Source organism: Macaca nemestrina, chromosome 10, assembly GCF_043159975.1.
Source record: "Macaca nemestrina isolate mMacNem1 chromosome 10, mMacNem.hap1, whole genome shotgun sequence".
In the NCBI taxonomy this organism is placed as follows: domain Eukaryota; kingdom Metazoa; phylum Chordata; class Mammalia; order Primates; family Cercopithecidae; genus Macaca; species Macaca nemestrina.
Window position 1 is genome coordinate 114,260,189 of NC_092134.1, and position 22,565 is coordinate 114,282,753.

General features: G+C 41.3%; 1 protein-coding gene across 3 annotated transcripts in view; it reads right to left on the reverse strand.

The window, feature by feature from the left end:
• Positions 1-17,099, reverse strand: part of LOC105492169 (mitochondrial ribosomal protein S35) — a 42,364-nt gene extending 25,265 nt beyond the window's left edge. Inside the window, exons 1-5 of one of the 3 annotated variants that reach the window (XM_011759163.3) lie at positions 16,953-17,099; positions 13,142-13,182; positions 11,546-11,713; positions 8,157-8,217; positions 3,869-4,008 (exon numbers count right to left, since the gene is read on the reverse strand). In XM_011759163.3, coding sequence (XP_011757465.2) covers positions 3,869-4,008; positions 8,157-8,217; positions 11,546-11,713; positions 13,142-13,182; positions 16,953-17,064 — 522 coding nt within the window. In that variant the 5' untranslated portion in view covers positions 17,065-17,099. Of the gene's footprint in view, positions 1-3,868; positions 4,009-8,156; positions 8,218-11,545; positions 11,714-13,141; positions 13,183-16,797; positions 16,817-16,952 lie in introns of those variants that run through there. The other 2 variants (XM_011759164.3, XM_011759166.2) reach the window with 2 other exon arrangements.
• Positions 17,100-22,565: the final 5,466 nt, after the last annotated feature.

Here is a 22,565-nt window from a genome sequence, read left to right on the forward strand (position 1 = left end):
AACAGCAGGATCTCATATTTCTCCAGAGCAATACGGCATCTGAACAAATGATCCTAAGTAAAATTCTAGCACAGCAAATCAGTGGTAGAATAAAAGAATGATACACCATGAACTGACCAGGATTCAGAAATGCATCAGTATACTGAAAACCTATTAATGTAATTTATGACTTCAATAATTCAAAGGAGGTAATTTCATAAATGCTAGTAATCTAAGAATAGGATACACCATTAACATAACAAACATTATATTATCTCACCGAAATCATACCTCATACCTGAAACCTCATACCTTTAATCAAACCTCATACCTTTAACCAACACTAGAGGCAAAGACAAAGTATGGAACAGCATAAGGGACTACAGAAATGTGATTTCAGAAATTTTATCTAATGCAGAAGACAAAAAGAAAAAACAAGCTATGGATACTTGAAAAGGGGAATTAAAACTACCATTATTTATTGATTATTTCTTGAGAAACTTCTGAAAGAATCAACTGAGAAGTCCTAGCATCCAGATTATGGTCTGTAAACACCACTGTCCAATGGCAGGTGTTAGGGCTCCTTGAGAAATGGCTGATTCCAGGTCCGGAATAAGAAATTTATAAAAATGAGCCTGAACCATCTTGTGTCAAAATATAAAGAAACTTTCAAATGCTAATGGATTGTAACAAAAGGACACAGGAACCAATTTAAAAGAGTTCCCACTGGCCAAAGTTAAGATAGATATACTTCAAGGATCAAAAAGGATAATGATTTTGCTTGACATCCACCCACAGATTACTTGTTCAAGGGAAAAGCAAAACAACAAAAATCTTCACAAAGGAATGATTAGGTTGTCAGCTTCTTAGCCAAGTGCTCAATTTCAGCATACCAAGAATGAGGCAACCAGACTTTACGTGCCCCTGATGCAATATAAAATACATGGCATTATCTATAAAATATTCTGGCCAAACATATTTAACTGGAATCTTATCAGTCCTTTAAATCTAACGTCCAGGTTATGTGAAATACAGGAGATAAAGAAATATGGTAAATGACATCCAGATGCAATGGGGCCAATTCAGAAGGTAGGAAATGTTACAGGATAAAATACCTGCCTCTTTAACCAGTCAAATTCATCAGGAAGAAGGGAGGGAGGTGGAGTTGTTGGCCATTCCAGATGACATAAGATACATCATTATCAAATACAATGGTCTTTGACGGGATTCTGGTTTAAATAAAAGAGCTTAATAAATACCATTTTGTAAGGCAATAGGGGAAATTTGAGTGTGGGGTAGATATTTTAGATAATATTTGGGAATTACTGACAATTTTGTTACATGTGTTAATAGTATTAGAATTAAATAGGAAACATCTGAATTCTTAGAGATAACACACTGAAATATTTTAGTGTGAAACATTAGGTGTCAGAAATGTTAAGGTACTTAGATGTGTATGTATGTGTATGAAGCAAATTTATCAAAATATTAATTACCAAACCAAGATGCCATGTGCATGGGTATTTATTATATTAGCCTCTTTCTACTTGTCCATACATTTGAAAATTTTCATAATAAAAAATTTAAAAAAGAGAATTTGGTAAAGTAGCCAAATGAAAAGTTAAAAGGTAACTATATGACTTTGATAAGGGTGCCAAGACCATTCAAAGGGGAAAAAATAGTCTTTTCAAAAATGGTACTGGATCAACATGCAAAAGGAATGCAAAAGAATGAAGCTGGACCCTGGCTTCACACCATATGCAGTTAGCCCTTTGTCTGCACGGGTTCCACATTTGTGGATTCAACCAACAGTGGATTGAAAATATTCAGAAAAAATAACAATACAACAATTTTTAAAATACATATTCTTAAAATACAGTATAACAACTATTTACATAGCATTTACATTGTATTAAGCATTATAAGTAATCTAGAAATGACTTAAAGTATATAGGAGGACGTACTAGGTTATATTCAACATTCAAATACTATGCCATTTTACATCAGGGACTTGGGCATCTGCAGATCTAAGCATCTGCAAGCGGTCTTGGAACCGATACCAAACAGATACTGAGGAACAACTGTATGATAATTAACAAACAATAGGTCATAGATCTAAATGTAAGAGCTAAAACTATAAAACTCTTAGGAAAAAACACAAGAGTGAATCTTTATGACCTTGAATAAGACAATGATTTCTTAGTCATGCGCCACTTAACAATATTTTTTGACAAAGACATGGCTAGGTGATTTTGTCATGTACAAACATCATTGCCTACTTACACAATCCAATGTGGTACAGCCTACTACAAACCTAGACTACATGGTATAGTCAATTGCTCCTCGGCTACAAACCTGTGCAGCATGTTACTGTACTAAATACTGTAACAATTGTAACACAATTGTACTTGTGTATTTAAACATATCTAAACATAGAAAAAGTGCAGTGAAAATACAGTCTTATAATCTCTTGGGACCACTGTTGTGTATGTGTTTATCATTGACCAAAACATCATTATGCAGCATATGACTTACATAAATTGGACTTCATCAAAATTAAAACTTCTGTGCTTAAAAAAGGACACCATCAAGAAAGTAAGAGGACAACCCTTTATTAGAAAAACATTTTTCTAATAAAGAAAACCACTAAAAAGCCTAAAGGTTCCATAATACAGATAAATTATGGTAGATCTATATTATGAAATTATTTGTATATCACTTCAGTCTCAGAAAAAAAGCTAAGTTTGAAGTGATCAACATTACACCCACCAGATTCAAACACTGTCTTGGTACATAACAGTCTCTCATTTATACGTTATTCTACGTAGCCATTAAAATTAAATTAGGTTGGGTGCAGTGGTTCACACCTGTAATTCCAGCGCTTTGGGAGGCAGAAGTGGGAAGATCACCTGAGCCCAGGAGTTCAAGAACAGCTGGGCAACAAAGTGAGACCCCGTATCTACAAAAAATGTAGGAAAATGGGCTAGGCACAGTGTCTCACACCTGTAGCCCCAGCCACTTTGGAGGCTGAGGCAGGACAATTGAGCCCAGGAATTGGAGGCCACATTGAGCTATGTTAGTGCCACTGCTCTCTGCCCGTCAGATTCCATCTCAAAAAAATTCAAATTAAAATTAAAGAATGTTTAATATTATTGGGAAATGGTTAATTCTTGTTAAGTAAGAGACTGCTGAACACATACAGTATCATCCTATTAATATACACACAGGCAGGCTGTATGTACTAAAATGAGCTACTATAGTTAACAGTGGTTACAAATGATAGATTTATGGGCAATTTTATAATTTTTTTTTTTTTTTTGAGACAGAATCTTGCTCTGTCGCCCAGGCTGGAGTGTAGTGGCGCGATCTTGGCTCACTGCAACCTCTGCCTCCCGGATTGAAGCAATTCTCCTGCCTCAACCTCTAGAGTAGCTGGGATTACAGGTGCCCACCACTATGCCTGGCTAAATTTTGTATTTTTAGTAGAGACGGGGTTTCACCATGTTGGCCAGGCTGGTCTTGAATTCCTGACCTCAGGTGATCCACCTGCCTCGGCCTCCCAAAGTGCTGGGATTACAGGCATGAGCCACCATGCCTGGCGTATAATTTAAAACTTGTATTTTCCAAAATTTCTGTGATAAATATTACAGTTTTATAATCACACATATCAAGTACATTTTTTTTTTCTTTTCTCTTTATTTTTAGAGATAGGTTCTTGCTATGTTGCCCAGGCTGGTGTCAAATTCCTGGGCTCAAGCAATTCTCCCACCTTGGCCTCCCAAAGTGCTGGGATTACAGGCATGAGCCACTGTGCCAGCCACCAAAGACATCTTTAAATAATGTATTATAATGATTCTTATTTAAAACAAAAAACGAAAAAAACTCTTACTCTTAAGACTACTACTCGTGCCCTGGGGTTCCGAATAGATGGTCCTGATGAAACATAATCAGTGCTGTCAATTTCAATTGGAAAATGCTTCTCACATTTCTCATCACTGTCCAGTGCGGCTGGCCACTCAGTGCAAAAATCTGAGAATAAAAGAAATAATTTCAATTACACTTTTGCAAGTAAATTCTCATTGTAATGCATACTACTAGACAATACCAAATTATTGAGATCATTGCCAGGTCACATGAAAGAACAGATTCTCTTCTGCACTTTACATATATACCATCATCCCTTATCCCTTTTCCTATTAGGTACATGCTAAATTAGGCAATTTAATCAGGGAATTCTTTGGATATTTCAGGTTTGATGGTAGTGGTATTTTCAGTTAAAAGGGAACTATGCCTTGATGGAAGCTGATTATAAGCTTTGCACATATCTGTTATTGGACAGTTTACTTCCTCCGTACCAACTAAAAGCAAACAGTTTATAGTACCCAGAGCATTACTGTTTTCAAAAAAGTAACAGATAATATTAATTACTAAAGGTTACTAAAAATCAGCTGAAAGGAATTGAAGGCTCTCAAAGAGCCCTGAGAAGAAACTGAGATGGAGTTAACAGTCGTTTAGAAATCTGGCTGAATAGAACCTCAACTCAAACAGGTACAAAAGCCTAAGCCCTTAAATGGATTCTTGTAAGAACTGATATTTCTTCTGTGTGACTTCTATGTGCCAAGGGGGCTAAATGGAAAGAAGAAAGCTTTGTCCTCATATCTGGGCAAGACAGCATAGACAGGAAGTGGGATTGGGTCTGAGACCTAGGTCACAACAGGAGCTCCAAGCACTGTGAACATGCCTTCTTGTTATCTTCATAGCATGTTACCTTCATAACACAGAAGTATAAACTCAGGCCCTGAATAGGAAAAAAAAAAAAAACTTAAAGGAAAAGAGGTAGCTCCCAGCCTCTTCCAGGTATCAGAGCTGATTTCATCTTGCCCTGTTTCAATCAAGTTAGCATGGCAGAGGACTTTCAGCTTGAGATGAAAATTTCTGGCACTATCAGGCTGTCCACAATGGAAATCTCATTTCTTACACAGCCTCACTCTATGAACAGCTAAAAGTAACTGGCTTTTTGGGTCAAACATATTAGACTGCATACATGCTTCCTCCAAAAAAGCACAACTGCAGAAGAGGCTGGTCATAATCACAGGCAGACGTGGGAGCTCTTGTAGGTGATAATCTAAGGGACAGTGAGAACTATTTTGCCAATAACATTTCCTTGGGCTAACAATTTTCTTATGCTAACAAATTAAATACAGTTCACTCCATTCCTTGAACACTGTTTAAAAGATCAATACCCAGTCATTTTGAGGGGAAAAAAGTATCTTTGCAATTAACATCATTTTAACATTTAAAAAATATGAACAGAACAAGATTGTTGAGGCTGAATTTCATTCCCATCATGAACTTATTCCAATATCCTGCACTACAAGATGCATCACTGCCAAGCACTTTGTAAGACAGACTAGTTTGGGGAATTTTGTGAGCTCTTGGGTTTGCACTGACTCTTTTTCTTTTCTTTTTTTAGAAACTATGAATAAGTTATTTCAATCACCAAATAATAATTACAGTTTTAAAATTAAATTACCTAAATTATATGTCTAAAAAAACACAGCCAAATGGAAAATAAGTAACAGATTCCTATTAGCCTTTACTCATCTGATAGGTAGAGCAATAGACGAGACTTTGGAAGACCTTGGTTTGTATTTAACTTCTGCCACTGATATTAAAGTTTTGGTAAATTACCTAACTTTCCTGTGCTTCAGATTTTCCATTTGCAAGTTAGATATAAAATCTGAACTGACCTACTTTGAAAGAAAACTGAGAAGAAGTACTTGAAAAGCCTTTGAGTTATTCAGAAGACACAATCTAAATCCGGAGACTGGCAGCAAGTGCAAAGGAAAGATTAAGACACTCATTTAAGTACTATAAAATAGAATGCCACTCTTCTGAATGTGCTGTATGAAAGTCTTTCACTTAATTTTTTTTTAACTTATTTTTTATTTTTATGTGGTTTTGAGACAGGGTCTCACTCTGTCGTCCAGGCCCACCTCAGCCTCCAGAGTAGCTGGGACCACAGGCATGCACCATCACACTCCAGCTAATTTTTAAATATTTTTGTAGAGACATGATCTCACTATGTTGCTGAGGATGGTCTCAAACTCCTGGGATCAAGCAATCCTTTCTCTGTGGCCTCTCGAAATGCTGTGAAATTAAAAGCATGAGCTAACATGCCCTGTCAAAAGCCTTTCATCTAATAATAAGGAAATATTACAGAAATATTTTATTAAAATTACAAGTTTCTAGATTATAAACACACATTTAAAAAGAAGAAACACGGAATTTTTCACAGTGCAATGCCATTTGTTAACTGGCTTTACAGATGATCAAAGAGTAATACATGACTTGTGCCAAACGGGACACAAATTTGTTATTTTATTTTATTTTTTTATTTTTTGAGACTGGGTCTCACTTTGTTACCCAGGCTGGAGTGCAATGGTGCGATCTGAGCTCACTGCCGCCTCAACCTCCTGGGTTCCAATCCTCCCGCCTCAGCCCCCAAGTAGCTGGGACTACAGGCACGTGCCACCACACCCAGCTAATTTTTTTGTATTTTTTGTAGAGATGGGGTTTCACCACATTGCTCAGGCTGGTCTTGAACTCCTGAGCTCAAGCAATCCACCCAACTCATTCTCCCAAAGTGCGAGCATTACAGGTGTGAGCCACCATGCCCAGCCTGGGACACAAATTTGGAAGTGATCAGTTTTAGTCTAATTCCAGGCACAAATGCATATAGAAACACATACTCTAAAGGGATAGAAAAGCATCCCAATGTCCCAAAAGACCAAATAAATGAAAGGAAACATATTTTTCCTCCCTCATTTCAAGAGTAAGGTTATTATTCCTATGTTTCAGGACCTCTTTATATAGTCTTCCTTATATTTTTAAATGGAAGGCCCTTTGAAAAGCTCAAATTTAATCATAATTATGTTTACCACTCCACATCTCCTTCCCAGCATAATCAAGATACTTGTGAAGTGTTTCTAGGTTTCATATTCTTTCCTGAAAAGCCTTAATAAGTATACTGAGCATGTATATACAACACCTTTAAATCAGCATGAGTATATTAAGACTTTATCCACAGGCACCAACTCCTGAATTAATCTAATCAATCATAACTATCAATGAGAACTTAAATTGGAATATGTACATAATTATAAAAACATACACAAAACCATGAGTTAAAAAATGTTATTTGCCTTTACCTCCACGCATGCAGAAAGGAGAAGGAGAAGTAGTAACGTAAGTACATGAAATCTATGTTTATACCTAGGAATCAATAGGTTTTCAAAATCAAGAAATCCAGAACTGAAGGTATAATCATAGTCCAGTGATTACTTGTTATTTTATAAATACACATACACACTACAGAGAGTAAGTATATATAAATATATATACTACATATAGAGTATTTATTATAAATAAAAGCATATATACATAAATAAATGAGGGGCTGATAAAGAAAGCACATAAGGCTAGTGCTTTTTCATCATAAACTCTTTTACTATTTGATTTACCACATGCATGTGTCATCCATTTTTTAAAATTTTCAATAATTTCTTCAAGATAATTCTTCTCTGCGAAGTATCTGCAACATTTACTTCAGTCTTCTTAAGTGCATGTTTGTTTTCTTTTTTTTTGAGATGGAGTTTCCCTCTTCTTGCTCAGGCTGGAGTGCAATGGCGCGATCTCAGCTTACCATAATCTCTGCGCTCTCCCGGGTTCAAGCGATTCTCCTGCTTCAGCCTCCAGAGTAGCTGGGATTACAGGTGCCTGCCACCATGCAGGGCTAATTTTTTTGTATTTTTAGTAGAGACAGGGTTTCACCATGTTGGCCAGGCTGGTCTCGAAATCCTAACCTCAGCGGATCTGCCCACCACAGCCTCCCAAACACCTGCTCGGATTACAGGTATGAGCCACCATGCCCAGCCTTATGTGCATGTTTTCTAAAACTCAACAGTAAGTCCCTAACCTACCTGTGAACAAGGATCATGGTTTCTCATTATTATTCCTAATACCTTGTAGTAGTTAGCAAAAACAATTTGCAGACTTGACATGTAACAATTCACTGAAAACAACTTAATATAAGGCTATACAGTATATTAGAAAAGAGATTCTTAAATTTATGTTCAAAGTCAATATAAAGTTCATATAAGAAAATAACCACTTACCTTTAAGGGCTTCACAGTGCTTTTTAATTGCTACAGGAGTCAAATGCAGAAAATTGGGAATCTTAAATAGAGAAATTTAAAGGATAAATTAGCTAAATGTCTTAAAAACATGAAAAAGATAGTTTTCTGGTAAAACTAAATCACAGGCCCAGTAAAATATGCAGTAAATAAATTCTGGTTTTTTACAATAGTGATTTTCTGTCACAGATGTTGTCAATTCAAGAAATACATTTCTTAAAATATAAATTCAGTACCAAGTAATTTACAGTGATACCTGGGTTTGTCTTCAGATCATATAAATCTTTTGTCTTTTACCAAGCATCTTATAATGACAATCATAATGAAAAAAACTAAACATCATTTTATACTATTCTTCCTGCCACAAATCTACAGGTATACATGTATATTTCCTTTATAAAACTGAAAGGACTTAAGGACATAGATCATTGTTTGTTTTTTTGTTTTTCTTTTTTTTGAGACAGGGTCTCGCTCTGTCACCCAGGTTGGAGTGCAGTGGCACAATCTCAGCTCACTGTAACCTCTGCCTCCCAGGCTCAAGCAATTCTCTTCCCTCAGCCTCCCAAGTAGCTGGGATTACAGGCATGTGCCATCATGCCCTGCTAATTTTTGTATTTTCAGTAGAGACAGGGTTTCACCATGTTGCCTAGGCTGGTCTCAAACTCCTGGCCTCAAGTGACCCGCCCACCTTGGTCTCCCAAAGTGCTGGGATTATAGGTGTGAGCCACTGTGCCCGGCCAGGATATGGATCATTGTTTAATCATCCCAAGTCCCCTGGACTGCATAGCATGACAGTATTTCCACTTTGTACATAAGAAACATTTTATGAACTAATAAGTGAAGCTAGCAAATCATAACTGGATAGTTTAATGAAGTTAGGAATATATTTATGATGACATATTAAAAGGCTAATGAATCATTCACAGTGTGAATGAAAATTCAGGAAAGGTCAGAGATTTGATTCCTTCAAATAAATAATTAGCATTTATTAGGTCATTTCTTGAATAATGTTAAACGTCTAAAAGAGCTTAAAGGCTCATTTGGAAAGAAAGTGTAAACAAGTCGAAAGTTACTCAAGAACTATGCCAGGTATCTTGAGGGCTCACCAGAAAATGTTTTTTGTTCTTGAGACGGAGTCTCGGGCTGTTGCAGTGGCGCAATCTTGGCTCACTGCAACCTCCGCCCCCTGGGTTCAAGTGATTCTCCTGCCTCAGCCTCCCGAGTAGCTGGGATTACAGGCATGCGCCACTACACTTGGCTAATTTTTTTGTAGTTTTAGTAGAAATGGGGTTTTGCTATGTTGGCCAGGCTGGTGTCCAACTCCTGACTTCAAGTGATCCACCTGCCTTGGCTTCCCAAAGTACTGGGATTACAGGTGTGAACCACCACACCTGGCCAGAAAATAATGTTTTAATCAAGAGAAAATAGGCACTGAAAACTGGGATTTGGGGATAGGCAGCTTCATTTACTGTACTTTTTGGTTTTTTCCTTTTTATATATTTTAAAAATTATAAACTCTAGTGTTGAGGGGCTACTTTTAATAGATCACAGTGACAGACTTTTATTTTTGAAACATGAACGTATAAACCTCAAAAATCATAAAAGGAAAAAATAACAGACAATTTGCATGGACTTACATAGGCACAGTTCCATGCACTTTGCATATGTTAGCTCAGTTAATAAGCTTATTCAATGACACCATCACTACAAATAAATGGCATGCATTAAATGTTTGGATTTTTATGTTTATTAAAATGTCATTTACAACCATTAGCATTATTGCAAATATACTGCTACTCTCTCACCCAGTAATTCTCCAAAGATCTCTTTGAACAAAATTCTCTTCTTTTATTCAAAGAAAACATTTGTTTTCCTTGATGTACGCTTTCTTGTGTCTTCACATTCCTATTTCTAAATTTCATTTCCCGTCTCCAGCAACAGAGTACCCGTTCTCCCTGTTCCCATCACCTTTTAGCAAACTTTTGTTTTTCAAAGACTCTCATCTAATGGAAAACAGTTCATTTTCCTTTGTATAACTTTCATCGTATTTAAGAAACCATCTAAGACATGCATTCCCAGACTAAGCATTTATATTTTCTTTAAAACACCCATCATAATTATACATGCTATCAAAGCATTTACCTTAACCTATTTTGCTTTAAGCAATAAAGTTAAATTTGGTAGACTATAATAATAATACTAAATAATATTCTACCTTTATAGACAAAAAAAATTTAAATTCTTTTTTTTTTTTTTGAGACGGAGTCTTGCTGTGTCGCCTAGGCTGGAGTGCGGTGGCACGATCTCGGCTCACTGCAAGCTCTGCCTCCCGGGTTCACGCCATTCTCCTGCCTCAGCCTCCCAAGTAGCTGGGACTACAGGGGGCCCTGCCACCTCGCCCGGCTAATTTTTTGTATTTTGAGTAGAGACGGGGTTTCGCCGTATTATTCAGGATTGTCTCGATCTCCTGACCTCGTGATCCCCCCACCTCAGCCTCCCAAAGTGCTGGAATTACAGGTGTGAGCTGCCATGCCCGGCCCCTCTTTTTAAACTGGAAGTTTTACCTCCCAATTCTCAATCTCAAACTAGGTTATTTCATTTTTCTTAATTCCACTGGTAAGATGCAATATAGAAAAGATATGATAGGCTGGGTGTGGTGGCTCACACCTGTAATCCCAGCACTTTGGGAGGTTGAGGAAGGCATATCTCTTGAGCCCAGGAGTTCGAGACCAGCTTGGGCAACACAGTGACCCCCGTCTCCAAAAAGAAGAGATACAATAGAAAAAGGTCACAAGGGAAGCCACAAGATTGACTAATTACATTCTTTTTTTTTTTTTCCTGAGACAGAGTCTCACTCTATTGCCCAGCCTGGAGTGCAGTGGCACCATCTCGGCTCACTGCAACCTCCACTGCCTGGGTTCAAGCAATTCTCCTTCCTCAGCCTCCCAAGTAGCTGGGATTACAGGCGCCCACCACCATGTCTGGCTAATTTTTTATGTGTTTTTAGTAGAGACGGGGTTTCACCATGTTGGCCAGGTTGGTCTTGAACTCTTGACCTCAAGTAATCTGCCCACCTCGGCCTCCCAAAGTGCTAGGATTACGGGTATGAGCCACCGCGCCCAGGCAAGTAATTACATTATTGAATGCCTAGGATTCTTTGAGTATCCTTTACCACTGATAATCAAAATCAACACCTATTATTATCTGGTGTTGTATAATAATATACCTATTATATTATTTTAAACAATTTTAATTAAAATACAGTAAGCTGCTATACACTGAACATTGAAGCATAAGAGAGTAGAAATGGGGGTAAGATCAGCATTTATTTCTATGTAAGTCTGAGTCAATGAATCAGCAATTTGTCTTACCTTTAAAAGTTCTAGATTTCCCTCCTTTGCCATGGGCACGCCCCTTTTTACTGGATAACCCATTCGAACAGGAAGAGGTACTGCAGAGGGTTTAAATGGTGCTGCAACTGGGTAAACACTAGGCCAGTCCTGGTCAACAGCCATTTTCTCTGTCCTAGGAGGTAGTGCCTAAGAAATACAAAATCATTTAGTATTTTAAATATAAAAACATTCTTTAATTTTTAAAGAATTTTAATTTTAAAGCAAAAAGCTACAATTATAAGAAATAGAGGCAAAATTGCAACATATGTAAAATCTGACCTCCCACAAAGCTGCTGCTGTCCAAATTTTAAAAACACTAAATATAGCTAAATATCTCTGCACTGTTTCTTCACACCCTCTGGTAAGGGTCCCCTTTAATATCACATTTTCTTCACTAAAAATTTCTTTAGACTTTCAGCAAAAATTTTTTCATTTGGCTTATGAAAGGGTGAATTAACAATACATTTTGAAATAATTTTTCAAACTTCTTTGATGGAAATCAGTAGCACGAGGGGACATTAAGTACTTAGAAGTAAAAAGAAAAAGAAAAAATAATTAGGGTTAAACTGATTGAATAAATACATACATAATGAAAAATTATATGTCTCCTAGGCCCAGAGAAAAACTAGTACTCGATAGCTTAGTCAATCACATTAACATTTATTTTTCATGGCATCAAATACTAGGGGATGGCCCACATACAAAAGTAGGGTTTATAGTGGCAAAATTCAGCCAGGCCCCACCTACACAATATCAAAACCAGTGTAGTCGATGTCCTAGAAGCAGGTAATAGTCCTGAGGAAATGACTGCTCTTGATTATTGTAATTTGATACCATTTAACTTCCAACTAATGTGTCTTTGTTCTGACACTATGCTGACCAACTGACCTTATAGTTTAGATTCCTCCACAGAAGTAAGGAATCCAAATGTCCACACGGTGAGACTAAACTAGTCAGAATATGGCCAGGTGCAGTGGCTCACCCCTGTAATCCCAGCATTTTAGGAGGCCTGAGGCGGGTGGATCACCTGAGGTCAGGAGTTCAAGACCAGCCTGACCAACATGGTGAAAACCCCTCTCTACTAAAAATACAAAAATTAGCCGGGCATTGAGGTACGTGCCTGAAGTCCCAGCTACTTGGGAAGCTGAGGCACGAGAATCACTTGAACCTGGGAGGCGGAGGTACCAGTGAGCCGAGATTGCACCACTGCACTCCAGCCTGGGCAACAGGAGTGAAACTCCGTCTCAAATAAACAATAATAAATAAACAAACTAGTTATATTAATGCGTAAGTCCCAGGCTGCAGGACTTAAGATAGCATTAGAAATTGTTCCACATTCTGGTTTGTACACCTGTTTCCTGGGAGTTCCTCAGTAAGTTGACCTCTCAAAGATGATCTATTCTCTGGGTACTGACAAAAAACAAAGACTAACTTCTCTCAGGGCTATGGTAATCATCCAGTAAACACGACCTTGTGAAGTCTTCTCTGGCAACACCCTTCTGCCTTATAATGAGCACGTGCCTCATTTTAGAACTCTAGAAACCATTAAGATGGTAGAGTATATGAACTTTTTACCTTTCTTCTTGGAGGCCTTTCATTTCTGGATGTTTCTTCTTCTGTACGTAAAAGAACACAATAAAGGGAATTTTATCATGTCAAGTTAGTTGTTCAACATCAATCATGATCCCATTATTCTAACACAATTTAAGGTATTCTGTAACATAACAATGAAACAACTTTTTTTTTTTTTTTTTTTGGTAAGCTCAGGGACCAAAATCATCTTAATGAAGACTAAAAACTGGAAACAGAGGGAGTGTTGGCGTGTCGCCCAGGTTGGATTGCAGTGGTGTGATCTCAGCTCACTGCAACCTCTACCTCCCGGGTTCAAGTGATTCTCCTGCCTCAGCCTCCTGAGTAGCTGGCACTACTGGTATACCCCACTATACCTGGCTAACTTTTGTATTTTTAGTAGAGATGCAGTTTCACCATGTTGGCCATGCTGGTCTCAAACTGCTGACCTCAAGTGATCCACCTGCCTCAGCCTGCCAAAGTGCAGTGGGCAGGTGTGAGCCACCATGCCCAGCCCCAGTAAGGAAAATTCTATAGTTATTTGAATTGCCAATACAGTGAATTCATCATCTAAAAAATGACTCTTACAGAGTCTGTCAAGTAAGACAACTTTTTAACAAATAATTTCAATTAAGCGATAAATATTATGAACACATATAGCAGGGAACTAAACCTAGTCAATTAGTTGGTGTGATGGTGAATTTTTTCTTTTTTATTTTTTGAGACAAGGTCATCTCATTCTCACCCAGGCTGGAGTCCAGTGGTGCCATTTCGGCTCACTGCAGCCTCGAACTACCATGGTCAAGTCAATCCTTCCACCTCAGCCACCCAAGTAGCTAGGACTAAAAGCATGAGCACACCTGGCTAATTCTTGTAGAGACAGTGTTTCGCCATGTTGCCAGGCTGGTCTCAAGCTCCTGAGCTCCAGCGATCCACCCATCTTGGCCTCCCAAAGTGCTGGGATTATAGGGGTGAGTCACCATGCCCAGCCATGATAGTTAAGTTTAGGTGTCAATTTGACTGCATTGAGGAATACATAGACATGTGGTAAAGCATTTATTTCTGGGCATGTCTGTGGGGATGTTTCCAGCAGAGACACACACGTGAGTCAGTGGACTGAGTGAGGAATACCTGCTCTCAATGTGGGTGGGCATCATTCAATCAGCTGAGGGCACAGAGAGAACAAAAAGGCAGATGAAAGAAGAACATCTTCTCTCTCTCTCTCTTCTGGACCTGGGACACTCTTCCCCAGCCCCTGGACATCAGAACTCCAGGTGCCCCAGCTTTTGGACTCCAGGAACTTGCACAAGCAGCCCCCTGAGTTCTTAGGCCTTCAGCTTTGGCCTGAAAATTACATGGCTTCCCTGGTTCTGAGGCTTCTGGATTTGGACTGACATGGGCTTCCAGCTTGCAGACAGCCTATTGTGAGGTGAGTTAATTCCCCTAAAAACTCCCCTGTCACATGTCTACATATCTACATCTACATCTATCCTATCCTACATCTACGTTCTGTCTCTCTGGAAAACCCCAATACAGTTGGGGAAAATCTCCCTGAGAAAGTGCACTTTAAGCTAAAACCTGAAAGATGAGAAGGACATAGCCATGCAGACAAGCAGGTGAGAAAAAGTGTTTTGACAGAGCGAGAGCACATGGAAAATCAAAGTGAACAAATTCAATATGGCTGAAGTTTAAGAACAGAACAGAGAGACAGAGAGAAAAGAGGCTGAAGACACTTAACAAGCTTCTTAACTATAATGCATCCTTGGCAAAGCTTTTTTTCTTTTTTTGAGATAGGGTCTCACTCCCGTCACCCAGGCCAGAGGACAGTGGTGCGATTACAGCTCACTGTAGTCTCAACTTCCCAGGCTCAGGTGGTTCTCCCACTTCAGCCTCTGGAGTAGCTGGAACTACAGGCATGTGCCACCACATCTGGCTAATCTGTATTTCCAGTAGACACGAGGTTCCACCATGTTGCCCAAGCTGGTCTCCTGGGCTCAAGGGATCCACATGCCTCCACCTCCCACAGTGCTGGGATTACAGGAATGAGCCACCATGCTCAGCCCCTTGGCAGGGCTTTTGATTTTCTTCTTCCAGTCTTCCCAACTCGTGTAAATGGAATCATTTACAATTGCTAGGACATCCAATTGCTCAGGACAAAAATATAACAGGATTTTTTTGAGATTTGTCCTCAAGCCCCACATCAAATCCATCAGTAAATCCTGCAAACTTTACCTTCAAAATATATTGCAAATACAACCACACCCCCTTCTCCACTATTACTTTAATCCAAGTCACTATCATCTCATTTTGACTACTACAACAGCCTCCAAACATGTCTTTGGCTTCCACTCTTACCCCAGTAAAGCAGCCAGTGATCTTTTAAAAATGTAAATCACGTTATATCAGTTCCCTGTTCAAAGCCTTCTGATATAAAACCCAAGCCAAAAATCCAAATGAAATGTCTACAAACTCTGGAGAGATCAGATCATTATTTAACTAGCTCTCTGACGTCTTATACTACCGCTCTCTCCTCTACTCACACTTAGCTCCTGCCATGTTGTCCTTCTTCCGTTCCTTGATCACACCCCTCAGCTTGTTCTCAACTTTTGGCCTTTGCACTTATAGTTCCCCATGCCCCAAAGGCTCTTTCCCCAGATCTCTGCATGGCTTGGGGCCCTGTTCAAATGTCACTTCCTCAGAAAGATCTTTCCTGACTACCCTATGGCCACTACTCCCCACAAATCCACCATTCTCAATACTCTGCTTTATTTTTCTTCATAGCATTAAACCCTATCTGACATCTTATTTAGTTGTTTGGTTGTTTATACTCTTGACTTCCCCACCTTGCTGTATCCCCGGTGAGTGTCCAGAACACTGCATAGTATGCAATAGGTGTTAAATATTCCAAGAGTGAAAGAATGAAAAATTAAAAACAGACAAATATTAGACCTATTAAGAGCCAGTATTTAGGATTAATGAATTTATACTTTATCTGAAAACAATGGGTAGATCTTGAACATGGGAACAGCAAGACAAGATCTAAGTTCTGAAAACCTCATTTGGCTGTTGTGAGAATTCAATGTAGGAGAGAGCAAGAAGGGAAACAGGAAACGAAAAAGAAACTTGTAGAAATGAGATGGCCATCGGAACTAGATAGTTGGTAGTATAAGGAGAGTAAAGTAGAGATATAACAGGAAATAGCACAGGTAGAATCCGCTGATTGATTAGACTCACTCCAGCCATACTTCTATCACAGCGCCTCTCACTCTACACAGCACTTCTCCGTTAATAAATCTGTATTTTCCACTAGACTCCTCCGGGGTAATCAAGCTATCAAGCATCCTTATAATCTCTGTTAAATGCAGGTCATCAACGCCTGTTGAATGAAGGCCGCCCATTTGGTTGCCTGGAATTCAGAGCAGCAATTTGTCCTAGCACAACCGTATGACTCTCTTAATGTTTGGGGAAATCCACAGTTCATCACTGCCGAAGCCGGATAAGCAATACAGAGCACCAGTAACCTGTGCCAGGGACTGCGGGCGGGGGCAACACGGGAGCAGGTCACGGGGAAGGGGGATGTAAGCTTTCTGAGCAAACGCCCAGAGCACCCAGGGCAGAAACAGGCGACTAGGAGCCGGGCAACGCCGGCGCAGAGCACAGACCTACGTCCACGGCTTTCCTACCAGACCCGCCTGGCAGCTGACGCACCGGCCTCCCTCGCGCGGCGCTGGCTCAGCCACCGCGGCACCCTTCATGGGGCCGGTATTCCGCTCTTGCACCTCTCCCAAAGCCCGGAGAAGACGAGACGGACACTCACGCAGGCCACGTCTCGAGACCGGAGTGACCGGGGACACGGCGGTGGAGAATGCACGCAGAGTCCTTGCTCTCGACCGCAGAGACACCCATGCTGGGAGCGCGGCGGCCGCCATGACTGCGAGTACGGCAAGCCGGAGGGGACAAGCGCCGTTCAGCGTCAGGGGCGTGCCTGGGGCGACTAAACACAGGCTTCCTGGGCTGGCACCGCACTAGGCTGGAGAAACAGGAAACACGTGGGTCTGCGCACACAGAGCCGAGTCAAATGTGCAGGAAGATACCCCCAAACTGAAAGAAGTAATGAAAAGAAAACAAAAAAGTCCTTAAAACTCGAGTGAATCAGTTCGTAGAGAATTGCAGATAAGGACCATAGGGATGGGGGTTGCGGCTCACTGAAGGCAGGTGTGGTCTGGGTGGAACCTCAGATGATCCAAGAGTCAGGCAGTCTACCCGAGGGACTCCTAGTTCTTTATAATTGCTGCTTTTCTACATTTACTTGGATTAAAGAAATCTTAAAGTAATGCAAGTGATATGCGCTAAGGGGAGAGAAGCAGTATCCTGAGCCAGAGTGCTTGAGTTTCAAACTTGACTTCACCATTTCTGGGAGGTATGATCCTAGACAAGTTAGCATAGACAAATGTTTGTGTACGGCATTGGCATACAGTGAACACCGCGTGTACATAGCCTATAACTTTTAGCTCTATATGGTTAGCTTGTTGTTAGATCAGGTTAGAATTACAGAAAGTCAGAACTCATCAGAACCTAGAAAATAAACCTTAATGAACACTGTTATTTTCCACGGTAGGATGGATTAACATACACGAATTAATAAAAATATTCTCGGCCGGCTGCGGTGGCTTGCGCCTGTAATCGCAGCACTTTGGGAGCCCAAGGTGTGTTGATCACCTGAGATCAGGAGTTTGAGACCAGCCTGGCCAACATGGAGAAGCCTGGTCTCTACTAAAAATACAAAATTAGCCAGTTGTGGTGGTGAGAGGTGACTACATGCTAGCAGCCCTTGATCTCGGCACCTCCTCGGCCTCGGTGTCCACTCTGGCGGCGCTTGAGGAGCCCTTCAGCCCGCCATGGCACTGTGGGAGCCCCTCTCTGGGCTCGCAGCGGTTGGAGCCAGCTTCCTCTGCTTGCGGGGAGGTGTGCTGGGAGAGGTGCCGGCGGGAGCCCGGGCCGCGCGCCGCGCTAGAGGGACAGCCGCGAGTTCCGGGTGGGCGTGGACTCGGCGGGCCCCTCACTCGTAGCGGTGGAGCTGCCGGCCAGGGGCAGTGAGGGGCTTAGCAACCGTGCCAGCAGCTGCAGAGGGTGCGCTGGGTGCCCCAGCAGTGCCGGCCTACTGGCGCTGTGCTCGAATTCTCTCCGGGCCTCAGCTGCCTCCCCGCTGTGCAGGGCTCCGAACTGCAGCCGGCCGTGCCCAGCCTCCCCCCGCCCCGCCCACGGTGGGCTCCTGCGGGGCCTGAGCCTCCCCCACTAGCGCCGCCCCCTGCACGCGGTGCCGGGTCCCATCGACCGCTCAAGGGCTGAGGAGTGCAGGCGCACAGCGTGGGACTGGTGGGTAGCTCCGCCTGCAGCCCTGGTGCAGGATCCACTAGGTGAAGCCAGCTGGGCTCCTGGGTCTAGTGGGGGACTTGGAGAATCTTTATGTCTAGCTAAGGGATTGTAAGTACACCAATCAGCACCCTGTGTCTAGCTCAAGGTTTGTAAATACACCAATCAGTACTCTGTATCTAGCTAACCTAGTGAGACTTGGAGAACTTTTCTGTCTAGCAAGCACTCTGCCTAGCTGGAGGATTGTAAATGCACCAATCAGCACTCTGTGTCAAGCTCAAGGTTTGTAAAGGCACCAATCGGTACTCTGTATCTAGCTAACCTAGTGGGGAGGTGGAGAATTTTTCTGTACAGCACTCTGTGTCTAGCGAAAGGATTGTAAATGCACCAATCAGCACTCTGTGTCTAGCTCAAGGTTTATAAATGCACCAATCAGTGCTCTGTGCCTAGCTAACCTAGAGGGGACTTCGAGAACTTTTATATCTAGCTAGAGGATTGTAAATGCACCAATCAGCACTCTGTGTCTAGCTCAAGGTTTGTAAATACACCAATCAGTGCTGTGTCTAGCTAACCTAGTGGGGACTTGGAGAACTTTTATGTCTAGCTAGAGGATTGTAAATGCACCAACCAGCACCCTGCCAAAATAGACCTATCAGCTCTCTGCAAAATGGACCAATCAGCAGGATGTGGGGGGGGGGGGGGTCAGATAAGGGAATAAAAGCAGGCTACCACCAAGCCAGCAGTGGCAACCCGCTGTAGTCCTTTTCAGCAGTGTGGAAGTTTTGTTCTTTTGCTCTTTGCAATAAATCTTGCTGCTGCTCACTGTTTGGGTCCATGCCCCTTTTTGAGCTGTCACACTCACTGCGAAGGTCTGCAGCTTAACTCCTGAAGCCAGTGAGACCACGAACCCACCAGAAGGAAGAAAGTCTGAACAGGTTCAAACATCAGAAGGAACAACTCCAGATAGAGCTGTAACACTCACTGCGACAGTCTGTGGCTTCATTCTTGAAGTCAGCGAGACCAAGAACCCACCAATTCCGGACACAGTGGCACATGCCTGTAATCCCAGCTACTCGGGAGGCTGAGGCAGAAGAATCGCTTGAACCTGGTAGGCGCAGGTTGTGATAAGCCGAGATCACGCCATTGCTCTCCAGCCCGGGCAACAAGAGCAAAACTCCATCTCAATAAATAAAATAAATAAAATAAATTCTCTATTTTCTCATTATTTTAAAAATTATTTTAATTTATTATTATTATTTTTGAGACAGAGTCTTAATCTGTGCTAGGCTGGAATGTGGTAGCACGACCACGGCCTACTGCAGCCTTGGCTTCCCAGGCTCAAGTGATCCTCCTAAGGGAGGAGACCACTACTACTCCTGCTGCCCTCCTCCCCACACCTTGCCTAGTTCAAAGACAAGAGAAAAGAGAGAGAAACAAAAGTACGATAAATAGCCAGACAACCTTGGCACCACCACCCAGTCCTAGGAGTTAAACAAAGTAATAATAATATCAACCCCTGGCCTAAACTACTTGTGTTATCTGTAAATTCCAGACACTGTATGAAAAAAGCATTGTAAAACTTTTTGTTCTGTTAGCTGATGCATGTAGCCCCCAGTCACGTCTCCCAAGCTTGCTCGATTCATCACGACCCTTTCATGTGGAGCCCTTAAAGTTGTAAGCCTTTAAAAAGGCCAAATATTTCTTTCTCTAGGAGCTCGGCTCTTAAGACGCGAGTCTGCCAATGCTCCCGCCGAATAAAAAACCTCTTCCTTCTTTAATCTGGTGTCTGAGGAGTTTTGTCTGCGGCTCGTCCTGCTACGCTCCTACCTCAGCCTCTCAAGTAGCTGAGGCTACAGGCACACACCGCCACACCCAGCTAATTAAAAAAAAATTTTTTTTTTTTTCCTAAAGATGAGGTCTCAGTGTGCTGCCAGGGCTGGTCTCAAATTCCTGGGTTCAAGCAATCCTCCTGCCTTGGCCTCCCAAAGTGATAAGACTACAGGCGTGAGCTACTGCGCCTGGCCTATTTTTTCCATTTTTAAATTTTTTTGTAGATTTGCGGGTCTTGCTATGTTGCCCAGGCTGGTCTCAAACTCTTAGCCCCATGTGATCCTCTTGCCTTGGCCTCCCAAAGTCAGGATTAGAGGCATGGGTCTGGCCTATTTCCCTATTTTTGTCTCAAAGTGACAAAATTATAACAGTCAAAACAGCTAGAAATAAAACAAACCGATTCTTGGTAAGCATACAACCAGTAGAGCAGAGTTATGCAGGTGTCCAAGAATATTCTAGCTATGAACATTCAGTGTGCCATGGACATCAATCAGTAAGGTAGAGGAGGGGGATAAATAAGCATGAGATGGACAAGTATTTGTAATATTCATCATCTTCATCATTTCTGGACTTTTACTGTCCTGTTATTGTTCCAAAACAGAAGCATGATGTACGAGTTTCCTAGGGGACTGGAACAAAGTACTGTAGACTGGGTGACTTAAAAGAACAGAAATTTACTCTCTCACAATCCTGGAGTCTAGAAAGTACAAAATCCAGGTGTCGGCAGGGTTGGTTCCTTCTGGAGGTTCTGAGGGAGAATCTGTTCCATGCCTCTCTCCTAGCTTCTAATGGTTGCTGGCACTCCTTGGCTGGTAGACACATCACATCACCTTCTGCCCCCATGTTCCAATGGTGTTCTCTCCTCTCTTCAGACTATTTTTAAGATCAAAAGCATGGCCTTTTTAATCAGATGGAGGTGGGGTTTGAATCCAGGCTCTGGTTCTTTATGATTTTGGGCAAATCTACCTAACCTTTCTGAGTTTCAGTTTCAAGGAAAATGAGAGCAATAATATTTTTCTTAGGACAGTCATGATTAAAGGCATAAATATAAACAGTGGGCATTGGCATTAAGCGTAGGGTCAATGCAACAGCCTCTTTTTCTTGCAAGTTTGTATATTTTAGTAAAGCGCAAGTCCTATACCATAGAAATTTAGGGACAAAAGGAGTACGATCATATTCATACTGTTACTAGCGGCAAATCTGTACAGGTCTGCAGCAACCTCAATTCTTGCCTCCTCAGAAGAAAGAATTTGACCTAGGAACATAGGCAGAAGGAGAGACTGAGGTAAGTTTTAGAGCAGGAGTGAAAGTTCATTAAAAAGCTTCACAGCAGGAACAAAAGGAAGGAAAATACATTGGGAAGAGGACCAAGTGGGTGACTTGAAAGACAAGTATCCCATTTGACCTTTGACTTAGGATTTTATACTTTGGCATACTTCTGGGGTCTGTGTCCCTTCTGCCCTGATTTTTCCCTTGGCTTGGGCTGTCTGCATGCACAGTGGCTTGCCAGGATTTTGGAGGGGAGCATGCATAGTGCGTTTCCTGGAGTGGCACACATGCTTACTTGAGGTGTTCTTCCCTTACCAGTTGAACGTCCCTTACCAGTTTAACGTCCCTTACCAGTTGAATGTCCCTAGAAGATCAAATACCAGTTAAATTCTGCCATTTTGCCTCTTAATGTGCATGCTTGTGCATACTCACCCAGTTCCTAAGATCTTACTGGAAAGCTGCTGATCACTAGTTTCAGGTTTTTTGTATCTTTTGGGAGACTGCTTTTCCCTGGTGCTGGCTGTGACCAATTATTGTTTCAGAAAGACAGTTAATAATCACCTGATGGTCGCCTGAAATTCCTGGGGTGTGTGTGTTTGTGTGTGTAAGGGGAGCCCTCTCCTGCCCTGCTCATTCATGACTAGCTACCTGCTCTAACAATATTTCTTAATTTTTGAGCAAGATATTAAAGACTTAGGTCCCCATTGTACCTTGCTATGTGTTCTTTTGTTGTACTCTCTCCCTAAGACTAAAGTGGATAGATGACCAGAGCTAGAGGAACCAGAAAAATACTTATTGTTTTCCTTGGCATCAAGTACAGTAAGTTTCATTCTATAGTAAAAGTTAAAAATTCATTTGTAATGCTATTAATGCTATCAACAAGCAAAAATATCTGCCTTGCGCAGTGTAAAGAGTAAAGCATGTACTATCTTGCACATAGGGGTTACTAAGATTACAT